Raw genomic sequence first — 19,506 nt, 5'->3', positions numbered from 1 at the left:
TTGTATAATCTTAGCATTACCTCCCTTGACTTAAACTCCACACACCTGGAGATATACCCCAACATCCTATTGGCCTTTTTTATTGCTTTCCCGCACTGGCGAGAATGAGACATGGAAGCATCAACATACACACCAAGGTCTTTCTCATAATCAGCTACCTTTATTTCAGTAGGTCCCATATAATACCTGTACTTTATATTTCTGCTCCCTACATGGAGTACCTTACATTTGTCTATGTTAAATTTCATCTGCCAGGTGTCAGCCCAGTCACTAATTAAATTAAGATCCCGCTGTAGCTGCTGAGCCGCTAGTTCAGTATCTGCTACACCACCCACCTTGGTGTCATCTGCAAATTTCACCAGTTTACTATACCGTATTTTCCGCACTATAACGCGCACTGCATTATAAGGCGCACCGTCAATCAGTGGTCTATTTTCAAACTTTTTCCACATACAAGGTGCAGCGGACTTTAATGCGCTTTAAGCAAAACAAAACAGTCAGATAAGCCAGTCAACCAAAATTTATTTTACATCACATGTTCACAATGACTGTCAACATTGTTCAAACGTTTATGAGCGTCTTCACTACTCTTTAACACGTAAAAAAACAAGAGGCTTATACCGCTAAATCAAAAGTCAGCCTATTAACAATAACTGAAAATTGAACACTTATAATACGGTCCTATACTGCTAAATCAAAAGTCAGCGTATTCATAATAACTCTTGAAATTGTTAATTTATAACACGTGAAGCACTACACAATACACTCACTTTTCAATACTAAAATATTCAAATCGCTTCGAGTTCAGTATGCACAAAAGAAATTAATCCACATTTAAAGCGCACTGGATTATAAGGTGCACTGTTATTTTTTAAGAAAATCAAAGGCTTTTTAGTGCACCTTATAGTGCGGAAAATACGGTATATATTGGTGTCTATATCATTTATGTAAATTAGGAACAATAGTGGTCCTAAAATTGAACCCTGCGGTACCCCACTATGAACGCAGGCCCACTGTGACATTCAGCCTTTCATAACTACTCGCTGCTTCCTATCCGTTAACCAGTTATCAATCCAGGTCGCTACAGTTCCTAAAATACCTGTCGCTTTGAGTTTAAGTGAGAGCCTCTTGTGGGGGACAACATCAAAAGCCTTTTGGAAATCTAAGTAGATGACATCATAGGCCTTCTTATCATCAACTTCCTGAGTAGCTTCCTCAAAAAACTCCAACAGATTTGTTAAACAGGATCTACCTCTCCTAAATCCATGCTGGCTATCCCTCAAAATGTTATTTGAGTCCAGGTAATCTACCATTTTCTCTTTGATTATAGCCTCCATAACTTTACCAGTTATACAAGTTAGACTGATTGGCCTATAGTTTGACAAATTACTTCTATCCCCTTTTTTGAAAATGGGCGTTATGTTGGCATGCTTCCAATCAGAAGGTACCACACCTTCAGATAAGGATTTTTGAAACAGTAAAGTTAAGGGTCGGCAAATAATATCCCTCATCTCTTTTAACACTATACTGTAGGTAAGATGCCATCAGGGCCCTGTGATTTATTTATTTTGAGCTTAGCTAGGCTTTGCAAAACATCAGCTTCAGTTATATATATATTAGTTATAGACGATGTTGGATTAGTAATAAGAACTGGTAAGTTACTAGTGTCCTCAACAGTTAATACCCGTGCAAAACTATCATTGAACTCATTTACTATATCAATGTCGTTTTCAATTATAAGACCCTTACTATCCTGCAGATTAGTAATTTCAGCTTTTAGAGCTCTTTTAGAGTTAAAATACTGGAAGAAACTTTTAACATCATCCTTAGTCTCCAATGTGATCTTCCTTTCGACATTCCTTTTAGCTCGTCTAATGTCATTTTTTAATTCACCCTGTAGATTTATATACTCTCACTTTATTCTGTCATCATCAGTTATGTCTGGTTGGTTTCCTGGAGCAGTTCTGGGTCGACCCGTGAGATGCCAGATGAGGACTTAGGAGCAGAATGAGGGCAAAGGAGCTCCTGGACTTTGCAGATCCACCTTGTTTGAATTACAGTATTAAGCTGAACAAGCAACGTTGCAAGCATGCAACTCAAATGCAAAATGAAGGAAACAGAGAATGAGGAATCAGCAGGATGCATTACAGTTGGAAGTTTAAAGGGTCCTTCAGACAAATGTTTTGCATTTAACGTCATTTAACGTTAATGTCATAGATAGGTGGCTAGTAACCTATGTGGAGTTCTATTTTCTCAGGGGTAACACATGACCATGATTAAGAAGCACCCAGGGGATTTCCAGCTATTCAGACAATGAAGACATAGAGCAGCATTTCTGGTCTTTTGAATATTCGGTGCACTAAGAGCATTTTCGAGTGCCAGTTGGCAGGGGTAACCTTAGCTGACAGTGAAATCAGTGAATAAAGGCTTATATTTTTAGAATGTGACATGTGCAGGATTCAGGCACTGGAAGAGAAAGGCAGGCCCACAGACTCACAGCAGCCCTAAAGCGACTCCTTGCTTTTTCCACTGGAAAGTTGTAGTTGCTCTCTCACTCCAAAGCAGCAGGGGGAGTGGCTGGCTGCATTTATTGGGCTGTTTGTGCTCTACCTGGAGTCTAGGACGCCATCAAACGTGGCAGCCAGAGAAATTACAGCCCATTAATCTCGGAGGCTCTGCTTTTATGATTTTCCCCAAGCTGGGTCCTGCTGCACTTCGCTAATTATGTGACCGCATTGGTCGATCCGGTGGAAGGCCGACAGCCAATCACGGTGCAGCTAACAGCATCCCCCAGCCCTGAGACACACCTTTCGGTTTAAAATGCTGCCCCATCCCTGGCAAGCAGCAATTGATTGCAAGGGGTGCACAGAGGCATCTTGGAGAGGGGGCTTGTGTTCGACCTGCACGCATCAACTCAGTCCCCCACAGCCTAGCAGAAGAGCCATATCCTGTTCAGCCCAGTGTGAGGAGCTCCAGCCGGTCCTACAAGGTGTACAGCCCACCCGCCAGTCACACAGGTAAGACCCCCCGCGTCCCCCCTGCAAACAGCCACCTCTATATTTACCTGTATTTTATGGTTCTGCTTTCCTTTCTATATTTGTGTTACATCCCAGCATTCTTTGTGCAAGGAGATACATGTCAAATCACGTGTCGTGGTTTGTAAAGAAATAGAAATATTAATCAAGTGTAACTTCACAAACTTAAGTTTGAATTCCTTCATCCAAGCATAAAGACTATGTGCACCAGACACAGGGGTGTCGGATGGGTATGGAGAGCCTGGCAGATTCTGGGGGCCCGGCACTTACTGGGGCCCCTGAATGCATCAGATTATATGTAAAATTGGAAGGGGATGGAGGGGATTGTCAGGGGCCCCAGAATTTCTAGTTACGTTCCTGCCGGGACGGTATAAAGTCACTCCTGGGTGACAGATTTCATGCAGGTTTGCTACAAAGCTGAGCTAAGCCTTTACTGGGAGGGTCAGTTTTTAATGAAAGTCTCACAAATTGTGTTCATTCAGCCATTTCTAAACCTCTCCTAAAGTCACCCCAGTATTTGCAGCAACCATCCATGTATTTTTTTTTATTCAACCAGCAGCACACCCTGTTTGGCTGATCAATACCTGATTGAGTTAATAAATAAATTAATTACGCAAGCTAGTTTTGAAGTTCAACAGATATATGGGATGAAGAGGTTTAGAAACCGGAGCGGTGTTCATCTATCCATTCAACAAGATATTAACTTTTTGCAGAACATAAGAAATTCCTGGACTTTTTATTGTCATTGTTAATTTGTTATTGTTAATGTTCTATTGTTAAATTGTGTTATTTTCTGAGTAAATTAATATTTATGACCCAGATTAATAGCCTTAAACATTTTCATTGACTGCCTAAAATTTTAGCGCAGTACTGTAGCTTCCTCCTCTGAGACTTTAGCGCAGTACTGTAGCTAACTGCTCTGAGACTCTCGTGCAGTACTGTAGCTTCCTCCTCTGAGATTTTTGCACAGTACTATATGTCCTGCTGAGTTGAGTCAGCCTGTCAATCGCCTGCTGGTCGCCGATGGTCATCAGTCACATCACAGTCACTTTGAGGGTCCACTCTACTGACTGGCTCTTTTTTCAGTATCCTACAACCCGAACCCTCTCCCCCCAAGCCAAAACCACACTTATCAAGTGTCAGCAGATTGTACAGCTGGCAGATGTTTGGGGGCCTCTTCTGAAAATGTTGAGGACAGGGATGGCCCAGTGGCTGAACCCACTGAGGGATGAGCCAGTAACTGTAGCAGATACCCTTAGGCAGCACAGGGACTGTGAGTTGTCGACTCACCAGAGTAAAATTTACCACAGTGATTCTCCCTGAAAAATGACCCACCTCAGGTAGCAGGCTGTCACCCTACATCCTGAATCCGAGTCATCTGCCATTGGAAAGTGGGAACACAACGGGAATGGCTCATGCTGGAGGAGTCGGCCTCTTCTCCATCCTCACCGGAATGCTGGTCGCTGTGGCGATATTACCAGGTGAGCCGCATCCTTCCCTGGGGTTTAGTGTTCAGGACAATACCCCTGTAGGCAAATCCACCCCCAGTGCGCGGCTGGCAGGCTGCTGGGTAATGACCAAAGCCCAAGGAGGTTCTCGTTTGTTGACCCCTTGGACAAACTATTTAATCTGAATCATCCCAGCAAAGTAACAGTAAAAATTACTAAGTAGGAAAATCATGAATTAGCACATGCCTGAGAGGAAATCACCTTATGCAACAATACATAATATATATCAGTCACACAGGAAGCCACTTTAAAATGCTTTTAAGCATTTGGTTTTACTAAGTCACCACATAAAGCTTGAAATAAAGAACAAGCAGTTTTCACAAAAAGAAGTCCTAAAAATCACTGGTCATGTAAGATCAGTACTGCTCTCAGCTACATCACAAAACACAACATGTATTGAATTGTAAGATGCCATGTTTGTTATCTCCAATGAATCTGGCTATTGTAAAGCAGTTTATGTGTAATTTTAGATTACAGGATACAGTGGATATGGAGGTGAAAGCTGATACGCCAGCTGATCGTCACTCTGCAGATGTGCTAGTGTGGGTTTTAACTTGCCCCCATACCCGAAGTCCATGGTGATATGAGGTGTAAAACACATCCCGCCTACCGAAAGCTCCTCCTGCACGTGGGCCTGCAGACAACGGCCTGCTGCGTGTTGCAGAAGCGCAGTAAAGCACTGTGGGAGCACTGCAGTGCAGGCAGCAGCAGCTGCTCTTTTATGGCAGCCTGCTAATTGGCTGCCTCGGGCTCCTGGCCTCCACTTTGTAGTTTAACAGGCACCCCGCCACCCACCAGCCACCCCCCGCGGCAGCCCTTCAAAGCACCATGTTGCCCCCTGGAGTTCTGTATGCATTTCTAACACGTAGCATCTGAATCTTCTGCCACACCCACCTTTCTTCCCTGCAGCATTCCTGAGCGCCGGGCCCACAGGTCGACGTCTGAAGGGCGACGGTAAGAATGGCGCCTCCTTCTTGGCCTCCTCTTCCCCCCTTCTCTTCCCCCTCTCGTCAGCATGCCGCTAATGGGCTGCATCCCAACAGACGGGGTCCTGGCAGACGCTACCACATCCGCCTCCAGGAAGCTCTCACGCAGCAGGAGGAACATCAGCTGGTACAACCAGCATTCAGACTTCTGGGGCTGGTACAAGTACTTTACAGACACAGGAAACCAGGAGGGGGTGAGTACCCACAGACCCCCCCCCGCCCGCCACAGAGCTCTCAAGAATAAAAGACAAGCAAGGATCCTAAGATGTGAGGTGTTACATAGACAGGCAGTGGGCTGAGATGGGCAGGAGTGGAGTCACAGATATCAGGGGTCAGAGGTCCAGGGTCTCCTGTGGCGGCTGCGGTGTCAGTTTCCCTGGCTTACGAGGCACATGCGCTTGTGTGTCCTGCAGGTGCAGGAGCTCGACCGCGTCTACCTGGCCTACTTGAAGAACAAGAACCGGGCCGAGGGTCGCCGCTCGTACAACCTCTACCTGCGGCACCTAGGTGACATCTACAAGTCCTGCGCCGAGACTAATGACCCCAACTGTGTGGCGTCCTACATCGGCCGGCCAGTCGGCAAAGCTGAGGCCCCCCGGAGCCCCTCGGTGAAGGCCTGTGACCCCTACAGGGACCCCTACTGTGGTGTCTCCCAGCCCAGAGTGCCGGCGCCTGTCTGGGTCCCACCCAAGGCCGTGGCGCCCAGTTTCTTCTACGCACCGGCGTTGTCGCCACTGCTGTCCACTGAGCAGCAGGCGGAGCTCCTGCGCATATGCGACTCCAAGGATGTTGAGTGCCTACAGTATCACCTGCGGGCCGCCTATGGCTACCAGGCAGCCTTGGGACCTGCCCCCTCCTACGCGTACCTGGGCTGCGACCCCCAGAAGGACCCTGGGTGTGGGTCGAGACCCATCCCGAAGGCGCCTTCTGGGCTATACCAACGCTACACGGCATGCGACCCACGCTACGACCCATACTGCCTGAACACTGCTGCCCAGAGCATGCAGGCCCCACCCTGCAACCCGCTCCATGACAACAACTGCAACCCGCTGACGGGAGCACGGCTCGCCGGGCCTGAGCGCCACGCAATGGACGACCCGACCGCCTGCGACCCACGCTACGACCCCTACTGCCAGCAGGGCCGCCCTGCTCAGCCAGACGAGGACCCCCGGCACCGCCTGGGGCCCCGGGGCAAGACCAAGGAAGGCTATGACTGCTATGTATTCTACGATGAAGACTGCGTGCCCCTGGACCTGGCGAGTGATGCCCAGAGCAGCGCTGCCAGCAGGCTGCCTGACACTGCGGTCCGGCCCGCCCATGGCAGCGCTGCCACCTGCCACCCCTTAGATCCCAGCTGTGGGGGCCACCCTCCCCCCCAGCAGTCAGACTCTGGATCCTTTGAGCCACACCTGAACCTCGATGGCACCCGCAACAGTGGCATTGTCGAGCCCGACCCCGACTGTGACCCTGAATATGACCGCAACTGCCGCTTACGGCGCGCTGAGGAACCCGTGCTGGGGGCCAACGCTGCAAGGGAACGGAAGTGGCAGGGGGGCTGGGCACCAGAAGAGGAGCGAGATGTGCCCGTGCAGCACAAGGAGCCCCACTACCAGGGAGAGGCCATGCAGGACCGACTCAGCTATGCCACACAGCCTGATGGCCCGGCTTTCGACCCGCAGATGTACGAGCCCTACCAGAGCGGCCAGGAGGACCCATATGCCAGCTACAGCCCCCAAGAGCACACAGGCACGCAGCTGGAGGACATCATGGGAGAGTACAGCAGGTATGACGAGGCCCAGGACCACCGTGCCTACAGCGGAGAGTACCGGAAAAAGTAGAACACGCAGCTGGAGAGAGAACTAGTGGTCCCAGAAGGAGCAGCCCATTAGTCCCCCTCCCATGCCACCACAGACACTGCTGCTGTCACCTGGAGCAGCCAAGGGGACATCGCTCTGGCATGCCTGCCGCCTGTCTGTGCTCCCATGGCGACATGGGTATCCCAGAATCTTTATGCTCTGCCTTCCTGTGCCTTTTCTCTCCACAAACCTAAACCCTCACTTCCTCACTCATTTTAAGATTAAAAAAAAACAACGAATTAATGTACGACTGTAAGAAACCGTTCTGAATAAAGTTGACTGACTGAAAGACGCTTCGGCGGCTCCTTCTCTGGGGGCCTGGTCGCTGTCCAGCCAGGCATGAGAAGCTGCTGGTTAAACTGCTGGCAGATTAATTGTAAATACCTGGGGCCAGGTGTTAGTGACCGGAATCGGAGTTCAGAATTACATCCTCCACAGCTGGTCCATTGTTACTCCAGTGAATTCCTCCCAACGGCTAAATCCCACACACTATTGGATCAGAGCTCAAGCTCAACTTCAAAAAAACTGCAGGGTGACACTGGCTACATTGCAAAGCAGGTCTAGGGAATGGGCTTCTGACGGGCTTCGCATCTGAAGTCAGCACACAGTGCACTTCAATTCAAGAGAGATGGCAGTTTTAATGAGATTCTGACACAACATAGCTAATTCCCAATGAATAAAACCGTAAATCGCTTACATATTCCATATCCATGGCTCAAAAAATAAGGATAAAAGCATCAACATTACTATGTTGTTAGTGGCAGGGGGGACACTGAGGGTTTGAAGCCATTCCACGGAACAGAAGGAACTTCTGCAATGTGAGGCATGGGGCAGAGCTGCCAAGTGGCGTGTTTGTGACCTTTATTCAGAGCAAAAATACAGTGATATTAAAATCCGTGCTTTGCTACATGCCAACGGGTGGGTAGGCAGCTGTCAGTGTACTGAAACCCGAGCGGCTTCCCAGCATGCCCAGTGAAAAGGGGCCGTGGAGGTGACATCGGTGGACGTGCCTGCAGATGCCCGTCATGTGCACTAAAACATAGAAAGCGAGCAGAGTGCAGTACACCCCCTGGTGTCCATGGTGTGATGTCCAGCTTTTCTTCTCCTGCCCCCCCCCGCCCAAAAAGACAATCAACCCCCCCCAGCTCCATGTCCTGCAGCTAACAGCGGTGCTTAGCCAGCAAATTTGCCCTCAGGTCTGGGTAGAGCAGGAACCCGGTGAAGGTGGAATCAGCGGTGTTCTCGGTGTAGACTCCGGCCGGCCCCTCCTCACCATATACCTGTAGCCAGACCTCGTCGCCCCCCACCAACTGCAGCAGCACAGACCCTGAGGCCTGGTCTAGGTCGCCGGCTTGGTACTGATCCAGGCTGAAGGTGACGGGCTTGGCGCCATGGTACAGGGCGACCTTGGTGTCCTGGCCTCTGGCGACCAGCTGGTAGTTGAAGTAGTAGAGGCCCGGCACAGCACAGCGGAACTTGCCGCTGAGCTCATCATAGTCGCGCTGCTCGTTGTAGAAGAGCTTGGCAAAGCGGATGGGCTCGCCAGAAGCTTTTACGGGTCCTACTAGACCCACGCTGAAGGCCGAGCGGTAATCAAAAGCCGTCTCACCTGGCTCTCCCTTCAGACCCGGGTATCCGGGAAAGCCGCGGTAGCCGGGCAGGCCCTCATTCCCGGACATACCTACCTCGCCCCGCTTCCCTGGTACACCTGCAGCAGGGACAAGCTGCCTGTTAGTCCCTCTCTTTATTACACCACACCCCCGCCCCAACCCCAAGATTGACAGCGCTCACCAGGCTGTCCAGAGTCGCCCTTCTCGCCCTTCCGACCACCCCTGCCATCCCGGCCTGGCTGCCCATCATGCCCAGGTGTCCCCGGGATCCCACCCATCCACCAGGCACACGCCCCACGGCCATCGAGTTCCGCTGCCACCACACCAGCCCCCAGCAGCCCCAGCACCAGCATCCAGATCAGCTCCATGCGCACGCCTGTCTGACCTCAAACTCTGCCCAATGAAAGACAGATAGATTACTCCAATAATTAAAGCATATAAAAATAAGACAGTATTAGGTATTGGAAAGCAATGTTTCTAAGTTGTTTGTGAAGCTCACAACATTCACAACAACAACAACAATGATAATAATAACGATTATAATAACAAAACATAAACATCAACAATGTTGTTGATACAAATAATAATAACGATAATGATGATGACAAAATGACAGCCAATCAAAACACTGCTTCTTTGTCTCTTCCATGGCTGTAAACACAAAACATTAATTCAGTAAATAGGCAATCAAAAGTCACAAAGACTAGAGGCTGAGCAGTCGCGTACAGAGAGATACAGTGGGGGGCCAGCCTCTTACCTGCCTTCTTGTGGTTCCTGGCCACAGCGGCCCTCGATGTGCAGATGCCCGTGTCGCGCTCGTCCCGGACGCCTCACATGTAACTGTCCTCTCCTGCCACCAGCCCGTTTCCACACACCCCCCCCCCAGCACAGCCTATTAATAGCCTGCAGATGTGACAGGGCAGCTGCGCCAACTGAGCTGCCTAACAAGTGCCCCCAGCTCCATTCCCTTTTAAACCTGGGTTGAGCTTGTTCACCAGAACTGTACGCGGGCAAAACAGTCAGATCCTGAATGGGCGTAGTTATATCAGCTTTGGCAGATAACAGACACATAACACCTCCGTGCCCACAGGGGGCACCACAGCCGTCATCGCCACACAAATATGTCTTTTTACCTTGACTGTGTTCATTACAGTGTAGTTTTAACCTCCACAGACTTGATTAAACGTTTTTGAATTTTCATAGTATGTTTCTTTTGAAGACACTAAATTTCAGAGCCATTGTGCTGGTCATTTGACTCCCATCTCAAAATAGACATATACAGTATATTATATTATAGCAGTTTTAATATGCCTGTCCACATATAAATACTATGACAAATTCTTATGCCTAGTAAACATGCACCACATGCATCTTTAGAAAGTGGTCCTTCTTGCTGTATAGAGGATTCAAGGATTCATGGGTTATATTTGTCACTTACAAGGTATAGAGTCAGACCATCACGCCCAGTAAAATGCAAGGTGGTCACTCTGCCATAATAAATAGTGGCAGCAGAAGGACATTAAAAGTAACAATATGATAATAAATAGACATGAGAAAAATGAAAGTTATACTATAAGATAAAAAGGCCAGAGATGTGCACCACGGATCCAATAAAGTGTGAGATGAATAAATAAGGAGGGGGTATGAAATAGTGTCAGTCAGGTACTAAGCAGACTGATGGCCTGAGGGCAGAAGCTCCTTCAGTGAGCAACAGCAGAAGCGCTCATCAGATGTCAGTCTGGTGAGGAGGTGGGTTGTGTCCCTGCAGATTTTGGCAGCTCTGCTCCTGCATTGTCGGAGGTAAATGTCTTGCAGGGGGGCAGATCAACATTACAGATGCATTCAGATGAACGTACCATCCTCTGCAGAGCTTTATGGTCCAGGGCAGAGCAGTTGCCAAGCCAGTCTGTGATTCGCAAGGCGAGGATGCTCCTGAGTAGTAGGTTCTGAGAATGGCCGCTGAGACCTTGAACCTCCTCAGCTGCCTTAGATGTTACAGTCGATTCATGGCTTTAGATATCTGAGTCTGTACATGATTCAACAAGGCAAGGTCATCAGGGATACAAACTTCTAGATATGAAAATGTGTTCACCCTCTCAGCTGTGACCCCTTTTATGCTGAGAAGGCTGCATGCAATCGGCCTGCTTAAGCCTCAACTCCACCACCACCTCCTTAGTCTTACAGGTGTGGAGTAAGAGACAGTTAGCCTGATGCCATTGTGTCTGACTGTCCACCTCATCCAGAAAGGCCTTCTCGTAGTTACTGGAGATCAGGCCAATCACTACTGTGTCATCCGTGAATTTGATTATTTTGTTTGCACTGTGTTTGGCCACATAATTTTGTGCATAAAAAGAAAATAGCAGCAAGTTCAGAACACAGTCTTGGGTCAGCCAGTATTGAGGGTGATGGGAGCCGAAATGTGAAATCCCACCTTCACCGGCTGGGGTCTGCTGTGGGAAAGTCTAGGACCGAGTCTCAGAGGGGTGCATTCATACCCAGAGTCCTGAGCTTGGAAAACAATGTAAGGAGGACTATGGTATTGAAAGCTGAGGTAAAATCCACAATCAGTAATCTCACATAGTTCCCTCTGCCACTGTCCAAGTGGGTAAGTAAGCAAACTGAAGTGGATAATGGTCATAGGGAAGGTGGAACATATATAACCTTTGACCAGCCACTCAAAGCACTTCATAACAAGGGCTGTCAGAGCATTAGGGTGATCATCATTTGGACGGGTTGAGATGGGCAGAAATACATCAAAACAGCCCGAAGGTTGTCAGAAAGGACACTGGTTGTGATCGTCCATATTATTTTCACATAGATGAATCGGAGTATATGAGGATAGTGTGTAATCTAAGCAACGCACGATGAAATCACAGGAGATAAACATTTGTTTTACGCATCAGGGAAGGCTGTGTGGCTGTTTCTCAGGATAGCCTACCCAGATCCATAAATCCGTCCAGAGCTTATAAAATTGTGGCCATTTCAAATCACGAGTCTCGATGGAATACGACTAGCCTTTAACGACTTTTTTATTGGTTTTATCTTTTATGCAGCACGCCCACCCTTTGTGCGTCATACTGCAGTTTATACAGATGCTTTATTGGTGCTTTCGCGGAATTCTGCGTGTCAGCTCAGAGAGGGAAGTCAGGAAATTTACAAATGCACTCTTGAATAAACGTCTGACCTGTGCCGGAGAGAAAGATCTGGACCAGTCCTGAAAAACAAAAAGTGTATTTAGCCACTATCTGATGCAGCTTTCTATCTGGATCATGAAGCCATCACTACGGCTGCACTCTCCCCATTGGGGGTTTAATTTCATGATTGCGACCTGCCTGCTAATGATGCTGTACTTCATCCTGCGAAAATCGTTTTTGCCCGAGCGGTTGAACCCCGCAGCCACGGTGACTGCGAAAGCGTTTGTGTGGAAGGTGCATAAGAAGCACTGGCCGGTGTGGGATGAAAACGCCACGGAGATCGGGGTGGCGATGCGTCGTGCCATAGGGAAGTTTTGGGAAAGAAACCAGTTTGGTGTCCCTCGCAACATGACGCACCGGAATGTTACCGTGACCCAAAGCGATCTCATGCACGAGCTGCGGACTCGGGTTCCCCTCCGGACGATAGAGCCGGGAGACGGTCCGTTCTCTGGAAACGAGTGGCAGGAGTACTTACCTAGGCGGAGTTTGGAGCAGAGTCTGGGACCTCTGAAGACGTGTGCTGTGGTCATGTCTTCTGGGTCCATCGGGAACTCCGCGCTGGGAGCAGAAATTGGTGAGTTTTTCGTCAAACGTGCATAATGACGCAGATTTCATAACGGAGAGATTCCATCGTGCCGCAACACGGTGTCTACTGCTGAACGGAGCTGTAAAGCCTGTTAAAAATAGCAAATAAACGATTTATGTGGATTAAAAGTGCAGTAAAAGGAATTAATTTCAGAGTAGCAAACTGTGGGTGAAGTGAATCACTTGAGTTTGTGGAAATGCCGCGAGAGATGCATGACAGCTGAGGCGCGTGCCTGCGCTTCCCCGCTTAGATAAACACGACGCGGTGCTCCGGTTCAACGCGGCTCCCACCCAAAAGTACAGCGCCGACGTGGGCAACAAGACGAGCATGCGCCTCGTCAACTCACAGGTACAGTTACCTAAAGTCTTCATTTTGTATATGTTAAAAGACTCGTCTGGAGGCTTGACAAGACCAGGTGGTCCGTGTTTGTTTGGGGTAAGGTGATCTCATGAACGACATTCAGTTGCTGTGTTGGGAATGTCTAATTATGATTCTCTACATTTTAGAATACTATAATTTTAAAAACAAAAAAAAAACATATCGAATTATGCACTGACCTAAAAAAGTATTTAAATAAATAATTAATTGGGGAAGCTCTGTGGGCTGAGACTGAGAAGGTTGCTGGTTCACATCCCGTAGTCAGCAGAGTGACCCCACCATTGGGCCCTTAAGCAAGGCCCTTAATCTCAATTGGAGTTCCCTCATATACTGAGCAACTCATTGGCTGCTTTTCCTTCACTTGCTGGTCAAACTCCTCCCAAACTCTGTATTGTGTTTGGGTCAAGTGGCCAGGTCATTTGATGTGACACTATTACTGTCGTTTGGTGGCTTGGTGTGTCCAAACTTTTGACTGGTACTGTATGTCTTCACAACATTGAAATAAAAAAATAAAATAAAACTTGTCAACGCAAACATGAGCACATGTAACTTTATTTATAGCATATTTGACTGTACACCTACGCAATCATGATGGAGACCACAGCTGTAACTATGGTGTTTTATACTAATCTTCAATATAATGTATTAATTGTGAATTACGTTATCCATGCAAAGCAGTAGAATGCATTAAAACAACGATTTGTTTTTAAAACAGCACTAGCCCTGCCACTGTCTTTATATTTCATGTGCAAGTATTTCACAAGTGAGCTCCTTAACAGTTATCGGTTACAATTCTAGACGGAGCAAAGTCTCCCAGTCATTCTGACAGCTACATGACAGGCTGCAGTGCATGGTGGTCTAAGTCGAAAGATGTAGGGTACAGCTTCTGTATACTGCATTTTGGTGTGCCTGGCAGTGACTCGTAGTGCAGTATACAGTGGTACCTCGGTTCTCAAACTCACTAGAACCAAACAGTTTGACCTAAAACTCGATCTGAATATCAGAATTCGAACCGTGAACGCTGACCTAATATAAATTGTACGCGCCAGGAAATGAGTCATACTACAATGCATTTCTTACTTAAATGCCTTCATCACAGACTGGACGATTAACCAAATAAAGCAGCGCAACATTACAGTAACTAACAATAAATAAACCACTAACTTACGTGTACTATTAGAGCATTTATGTCATTTGTTTAAACTTTATTTTACCAGGTAAGTTAACTGAAAACCAGTTCTCACTGCTTTATGTGATATTCGGGAGAAATAGCAGATTAGGCATTGGAACTGCCTGGAATACAAACGTCATGCATGTAACTAAACTCTTCAGCCAATAAAGGTAAAGGTGTGTCGTCACGGAGGCGGTTCCAGTTTGTGCAGCCGGGTGAGAGGTCGCAATGCATCTAACCGTGATGCATTGGGTCAGGATCAGAATGCGTTGCTTTAAGCCAGCGATGTGCACCACGGATCCAATAAAGTGTGAGATGAATAAATAAGGAGGGGGTATGAAATAGTGTCAGATAAATAATAAAGTTATTTAAACAAGTCGAACACACCTAATGACCGGACTTAATACAGAGGACTAATGACAACAACCAGAAACAGTTGATCACATGGGGATCCCACACGAGGTTAACGAGGGGGCGTGGCACACGGAAGGAGCGGATGATCGGGGCAGGACAGGGGTAATGTTGGGATAAGATCTTTATTGTTTTGGAAGCCATTAAGAAAAAAATGCTCTTCTTGTTTTATCCTGTTCATTTTGTGTTTAAATGCTAAAAAAAAAAAAACATATTTAGGTGTAATTTTGGGGGGCCGGGAACCAATTAATTGGTTTTCCATTATTTCTTATGGGAAAAATTCGATCAGAACTCGAACTTTTTAGGATTCGATCCAGAGTCCGGAACGGATTAAGTTTGAGAACCGAGGTACCACTGTATACTGAATGAAATTTACGGTTAAATATTCAAATGGCACTACAAATTGGTTGATTCACTATATAGTGGGCAAGTGGGCATTTCGAACACAGCCAATAACCAGGGTTTAGCCTGTACTGGAATTCGTTCAATTCCACCATCTAGAGGCACTTTATTGCTGGTGTGACATTGCATGTTGAAGTAATTCCCCTGAACCCCCATAAGTACCCTGTGTTGTCCCATACTGAAAGTGTGACTGATGCCTTTCTAATTAAATGACAAAAAACTCCTTACAACTGGAAACAATGGCTTAATAGACATACAGTGTTACCTCAGTTCTCGAACTCATTAGAACTCGAATTTCTTTAAAAGTCGAACCAACCAGTTTGAAAAAAATTACCTATAGCTCGATCTGAATCTCAGAACTCAAACCGTGAACACTGACCTAAGATAACTTGTACGCGTGGGGAAATGAGTCAGGCGGCACGTCTCTCAGTGTAAACAAAGGGTAAAGCTTCAGTCGCAGCCTCACATTAGCTGTGATAGCACCGTGCATGTTTACACTAACTGAATACATATATTTAGACAGTAAAAATACATTTAGACAATGATAGACAGTAACAGTAATTATTATTATATAATAAAATACATTAAAAAATAAAGATTTCTTATTGCTTATTTTAATATCAATAATAAACCATTAATACGTTTAATTATAATAATATTGTTGTGCCAAGCAGGGACAGAACGGAGACAAAGGCGCAGACGTCAGGGTATTGGGAAATACGGGGTTTAATTACGGGTAAGGGAGGCAAAACGCAGAAGGACAATACAATGAGCGGACTGGGGAAACAAACTGAAACGCGAATGAAATACAGAGAACTAATGACAACGACCAGAAACAGCTGATCACATGGGGATTCCACATGGGATTAACGAGGGGGCGTGGCACATGGAAGGAGAGGACGATTGGGGCAGGGCACATTGTTTTTTTTAACTTTACACATTGATTGGATACATTTATTTTCTTACTTTACAAATTACTGTTTTGATAAAGATGTGTTTAGTACAGTATATGCTCTTCTTGTTTTATCCGGTTCATTTTGTGTTTAAATGCTAAAAAAACATATTTAGGTGTAATTTTTTGGGGCCAGGAACCAATTAGTTGGTTTTCCATTATTTCTTATGGGGAAAATTCGATCACAACTCGAACTTTTTAGGATTCGATCCGGAGTTCTGAACAGATTAAATTCGAGTTCTGAGGTACCACTGTATTTCCTTAATTCATGGTGACCTGACATGACATAAGTACAGTTGTTTCTCGGTATCCTCGGACCCCCCACAGTCCAGTGCGGGTACTAATAAAAGTGAGGCATGTCCTGATTGAGGAGCCTTATGACCTGAGGGCAGACGCTCCTCCTGAGTCTCTCTCTTCTTGTTATGATGTTGTGGAACCATTTGCCTGAGTTCAGCAGAGGAAAGAGACAGTTACTGGGGTGGGAGGGGTCTTTAGTGACTTTGATCGCTCTGGTCCTAAAGGGAGGGTAGATCACATCTGCACAGAGGAACGGTCTCAGGGTCCCTGCTCTGTATTCTCCCACCTTATAGGATGTTATGAGATGTTATATATTGTTGTTTCATTGGGGAAAAAGAGTTTGTACAAAGTACTGAATACAGAGGTACCAATATTTTTGTTAAAGTTTTGTTAAAAAATATATCCCTCAAGAAATATTTGCTTGGAATACATGTAATTAAATTCAAGGTTGGATCTTTCTCTCTTTTCAGTGTAAGATTAAGCTAATTCACTATAAGGTTGATTTTTAACAGCCATTTTTACTCATCTTTACCAGGGGTGCCTATCATAGTGGGGTGGGGGGGCTGTACTTTGAATCATCACTAGATTCCTTATATTACTTAATTCAGTGTAAGTACTATGTAAATAGTTGTTGTGCTGTATTGTTAAGGAATATTAACAAGGAAGAACCTACAGCCACAGTGTGTTTTCAGTGGAGAAATACAAAGAATAAAGTTATTTAAATTACAAGTGCATGTATAAAATATAATTATACATATGTGGATACAGAGGGCAATTGTATTACTAGCAAGGGAATCAACTGATCTTTAGCCATCCAGGACAATAAGCATGTATATTGTTTGCTAATTATTCACTACAGAGAAACACACATGTATGCTGTAACTAACTGGTTGAGATATTGAGGTTGCCGGGACTTCTGGTGAATTTCTCAAGAGTTTAGTGGATTTTCTCTCTCCTGCCCCAAAGGTCCTGACTTCTAAGTATACTGGATTCCTGACTGATCCCCTGTACAGCACAGGCGTCCTAATTGTGTGGGACCCCTCTCCCTACTCCAAAGACCTCTATGCAGTGAGTGTTACCTAACGCCCCCATGTTGGGGTGTCAATGGCTCTCACTGTCTGCCTCCATATCAGCTTCTGTGTTCAGGAGCCTTCACACCTCACACCGTAACATCTCGATTTGCAGTGACCCGTCTGTGAGGTCACAAACCCTCATCTTCATCAAGGTAAATCGTAGCTGCTCTGCCTCCACAGTGGTATAAGAAACCAGACTTTAACTTCTTCAGGACGTACCTGCAGTACAGGAAGCTCCACCCAGAGCAGCCGTTCTACATCCTGAGTCCGAGCTTTCAGTGGAACCTGTGGGACATCATTCAGGAGAACTCCCCAGTGCACATTCAGCCCCACCCCCCGTCCTCTGGCATGCTGGGTAAGTTAGCTGTTAGCCAGACTGCAGTAGAGCACTAAACAGACAGTTGCTGGGTAATGCATAACCACTTCCTGTTTCTTCTCTTAAGGCATTGTGGTGATGATGAACCTCTGTGAGCAGATCAATGTGTACGAGTTCCTGCCGTCGCGCAGGAGAACCAGTCTCTGCCACTACTTTGAAAGCATCCGTAATAAGCAGTGCACTATGGGACACTACCACCCCATAACCTTCGAGAAGAACCTCATAAAGCGACTCAACCATGGGACTGATTATGACATCTGCTCCTCTGGGAAGGTGACTCTGCATGGATTCTAACAGCTGAACTCTTCTTCGGGTATTTTACCCATCAGGAGAGTTTTTTCTCCTATGGGCAGTGATGATTTCACTGATTTTTAAATAAAATCAATTGATAGACCTTTATTATTATTATTATTATTATTATTAGGAAAATCAAGACTAGTGACAGTAACAGCCTTTGTTACCAAGCAAAACTGAATTTCCTGTCGATTTTACTGCAGTCTGCAAGATGTCGTCTCCTTTGGAAATGCGATCAACACAGGTTATGGTAAATAACCAGCGGCCATAAACGCTGACGGTTTTTGCAGGTCAGAACCTGTGCTCCCCACCCACGCAAACCAGCTGCTTACTGTGTCGCTTCAATAAACAAGCATTTATAATTAACCCCCCTCTTTGTTTTGTCTAACAAACAGTGCACCATGATCTCCATGATGTTTTCTTTTTGTTTAGCAGTGGATAATGCTAGGTGTTTCCTACAATGACTGCCAACCTTGGGAAGACCTTGGCTACCACCTCATAAAGGAGGCATCTCCATCTTTATACACCCCTCCCCCCCCTTTGTCATTTGCATTGCCAGCCCCACAGTGTCTGTGAATTATTTACAGCTTATAGATACAGGGATGAAAGTTAAACTTAATTGCAGATCAAACATTAACAAGTAATGATCGAAAAGCAGAGGATTCTGATGAATAATAGATATGTGTTCCATCAGGCTACCATGGCTAAGAATCAAATCAAGGGTATAGTTACAGGCATGAGTAGGCCCGACTACATCTTCCCTGTTTGCCCTGTCATCTGATGCAGCTCCAGCACTTGCCTGTCATCAGCTCCCTGCCCCCCGCTTTCTGACTCAAATGTTAAGACTGGGAAAATGTGAATCGGGACTTTGCCATCTTGATCAATTGAGTTTCCCTGCCAGTCCCAGGAGAATGGGCTCCCTCTTTGAGTCTGGTTCCTCCCTTCAGAGTTTTTCCTTGCTACTGTCGCCTCTAGTTTGCTCACTTGGGGCTTTAGGCGGGGATGCTGTAAAGCGCTTTGAGACCATGTAATGTTGTGAAAACACACTATACTTATATCCATCCATCCATCATCTGCCGCTTGTCCGGGGTTCGGGTCGCGGGGGCAGCAGCTTCAGGAGAGGCACCCAGACCTCCCCCTCCCCAGCTACCTCTACCAGCTCCTCGGGGAGGACACCGAGGCGTTCCCAGGCTAGCCGAGAGATATAATCCCTCCAACGAGTCCTGTGTCTGCCCCGAGGCCTCCTCCCTGTAGGACATGCACGGAAAACCTCTCCGGGTAGCCGCCCAGGAGGCATCCGCACCAGATGTCCAAACCACCTCAACTGGCTCCTTTCGACATGAAGAAGCAGCGGTTCTACTCTGAGGCCCTCCCGGA

The 19,506-nt window shown here is 46.6% G+C and overlaps 3 protein-coding genes across 5 annotated transcripts; 2 read left to right on the top strand and 1 right to left on the bottom strand.

Annotated features, from left to right (window-relative positions):
• Positions 1 to 4,387: 4,387 nt before the first annotated feature.
• Positions 4,388 to 7,367, top strand: LOC140587360 (uncharacterized). Its single transcript, XM_072708615.1, has 4 exons — positions 4,388 to 4,516; positions 5,453 to 5,497; positions 5,587 to 5,723; positions 5,943 to 7,367. The coding sequence occupies exons 1-4, from the start codon at positions 4,444 to 4,446 to the stop codon at positions 7,365 to 7,367; spliced, it is 1,680 nt and encodes a 559-aa protein (XP_072564716.1). The 5' UTR covers positions 4,388 to 4,443.
• A 636-nt stretch (positions 7,368 to 8,003) lies between these two features.
• On the bottom strand, positions 8,004 to 12,772 carry LOC111838087 (adiponectin-like). 2 transcript variants are annotated; one of them, XM_023800686.2, is made up of 3 exons: positions 12,665 to 12,772; positions 9,177 to 9,388; positions 8,004 to 9,093 (listed from the first exon to the last, which is right to left on the bottom strand). In XM_023800686.2, exons 2-3 carry the CDS (start codon positions 9,361 to 9,363, stop codon positions 8,546 to 8,548), a joined length of 735 nt encoding a protein of 244 aa, XP_023656454.1. In that variant the 5' UTR covers positions 9,364 to 9,388; positions 12,665 to 12,772; the 3' UTR covers positions 8,004 to 8,545. The 2 variants fall into 2 exon arrangements, with proteins under 2 accessions (XP_023656454.1, XP_023656453.1); XM_023800685.2 differs by lacking the exon at positions 12,665 to 12,772 and adding an exon at positions 9,753 to 12,296.
• Positions 12,294 to 18,473, top strand: LOC111838084 (beta-galactoside alpha-2,6-sialyltransferase 1-like). Of its 2 annotated transcripts, XM_023800680.2 has the most exons (6): positions 12,294 to 12,763; positions 13,026 to 13,123; positions 17,353 to 17,454; positions 17,640 to 17,814; positions 17,903 to 18,108; positions 18,333 to 18,473. In XM_023800680.2, exons 1-6 carry the CDS (start codon positions 12,313 to 12,315, stop codon positions 18,381 to 18,383), a joined length of 1,083 nt encoding a protein of 360 aa, XP_023656448.2. In that variant the 5' UTR covers positions 12,294 to 12,312; the 3' UTR covers positions 18,384 to 18,473. The 2 variants fall into 2 exon arrangements, with proteins under 2 accessions (XP_023656448.2, XP_023656450.2); XM_023800682.2 differs by having other exon boundaries at positions 17,903 to 18,426.
• The last annotated feature ends 1,033 nt before the right edge of the window (positions 18,474 to 19,506 follow it).

The sequence above is a fragment of the Paramormyrops kingsleyae genome, unplaced genomic scaffold, assembly GCF_048594095.1.
Source record: "Paramormyrops kingsleyae isolate MSU_618 unplaced genomic scaffold, PKINGS_0.4 ups185, whole genome shotgun sequence".
Taxonomy (NCBI): domain Eukaryota; kingdom Metazoa; phylum Chordata; class Actinopteri; order Osteoglossiformes; family Mormyridae; genus Paramormyrops; species Paramormyrops kingsleyae.
This window is presented reverse-complemented; position numbering and strand designations above follow the sequence as displayed.

What these genes read in the sequence shown, in the direction of transcription:
- LOC140587360 (XM_072708615.1), top strand. Translation starts at nt 4,444, where the DNA reads ATGGCTCATGCTGGAGGAGTCGGCCTCTTCTCCATCCTCACCGGAATG. An exon ending in CGCTGTGGCGATATTACCAG is followed by an intron (nt 4,517 to 5,452) that starts GTGAGCCGCATC and finishes TCTTCCCTGCAG; the next exon opens with CATTCCTGAGCGCCGGGCCC. An exon ending in TCGACGTCTGAAGGGCGACG is followed by an intron (nt 5,498 to 5,586) that starts GTAAGAATGGCG and finishes GCATCCCAACAG; the next exon opens with ACGGGGTCCTGGCAGACGCT.
- LOC111838087 (XM_023800686.2), bottom strand. Translation starts at nt 9,363, where the DNA reads ATGGAGCTGATCTGGATGCTGGTGCTGGGGCTGCTGGGGGCTGGTGTG. An exon ending in GGGCGACTCTGGACAGCCTG is followed by an intron (nt 9,094 to 9,176) that starts GTGAGCGCTGTC and finishes TCCCTGCTGCAG; the next exon opens with GTGTACCAGGGAAGCGGGGC.
- LOC111838084 (XM_023800680.2), top strand. Translation starts at nt 12,313, where the DNA reads ATGATTGCGACCTGCCTGCTAATGATGCTGTACTTCATCCTGCGAAAA. An exon ending in CCCGTCCTCTGGCATGCTGG is followed by an intron (nt 17,815 to 17,902) that starts GTAAGTTAGCTG and finishes TCTTCTCTTAAG; the next exon opens with GCATTGTGGTGATGATGAAC. An exon ending in ACATCTGCTCCTCTGGGAAG is followed by an intron (nt 18,109 to 18,332) that starts GTGACTCTGCAT and finishes ATTTTACTGCAG; the next exon opens with TCTGCAAGATGTCGTCTCCT.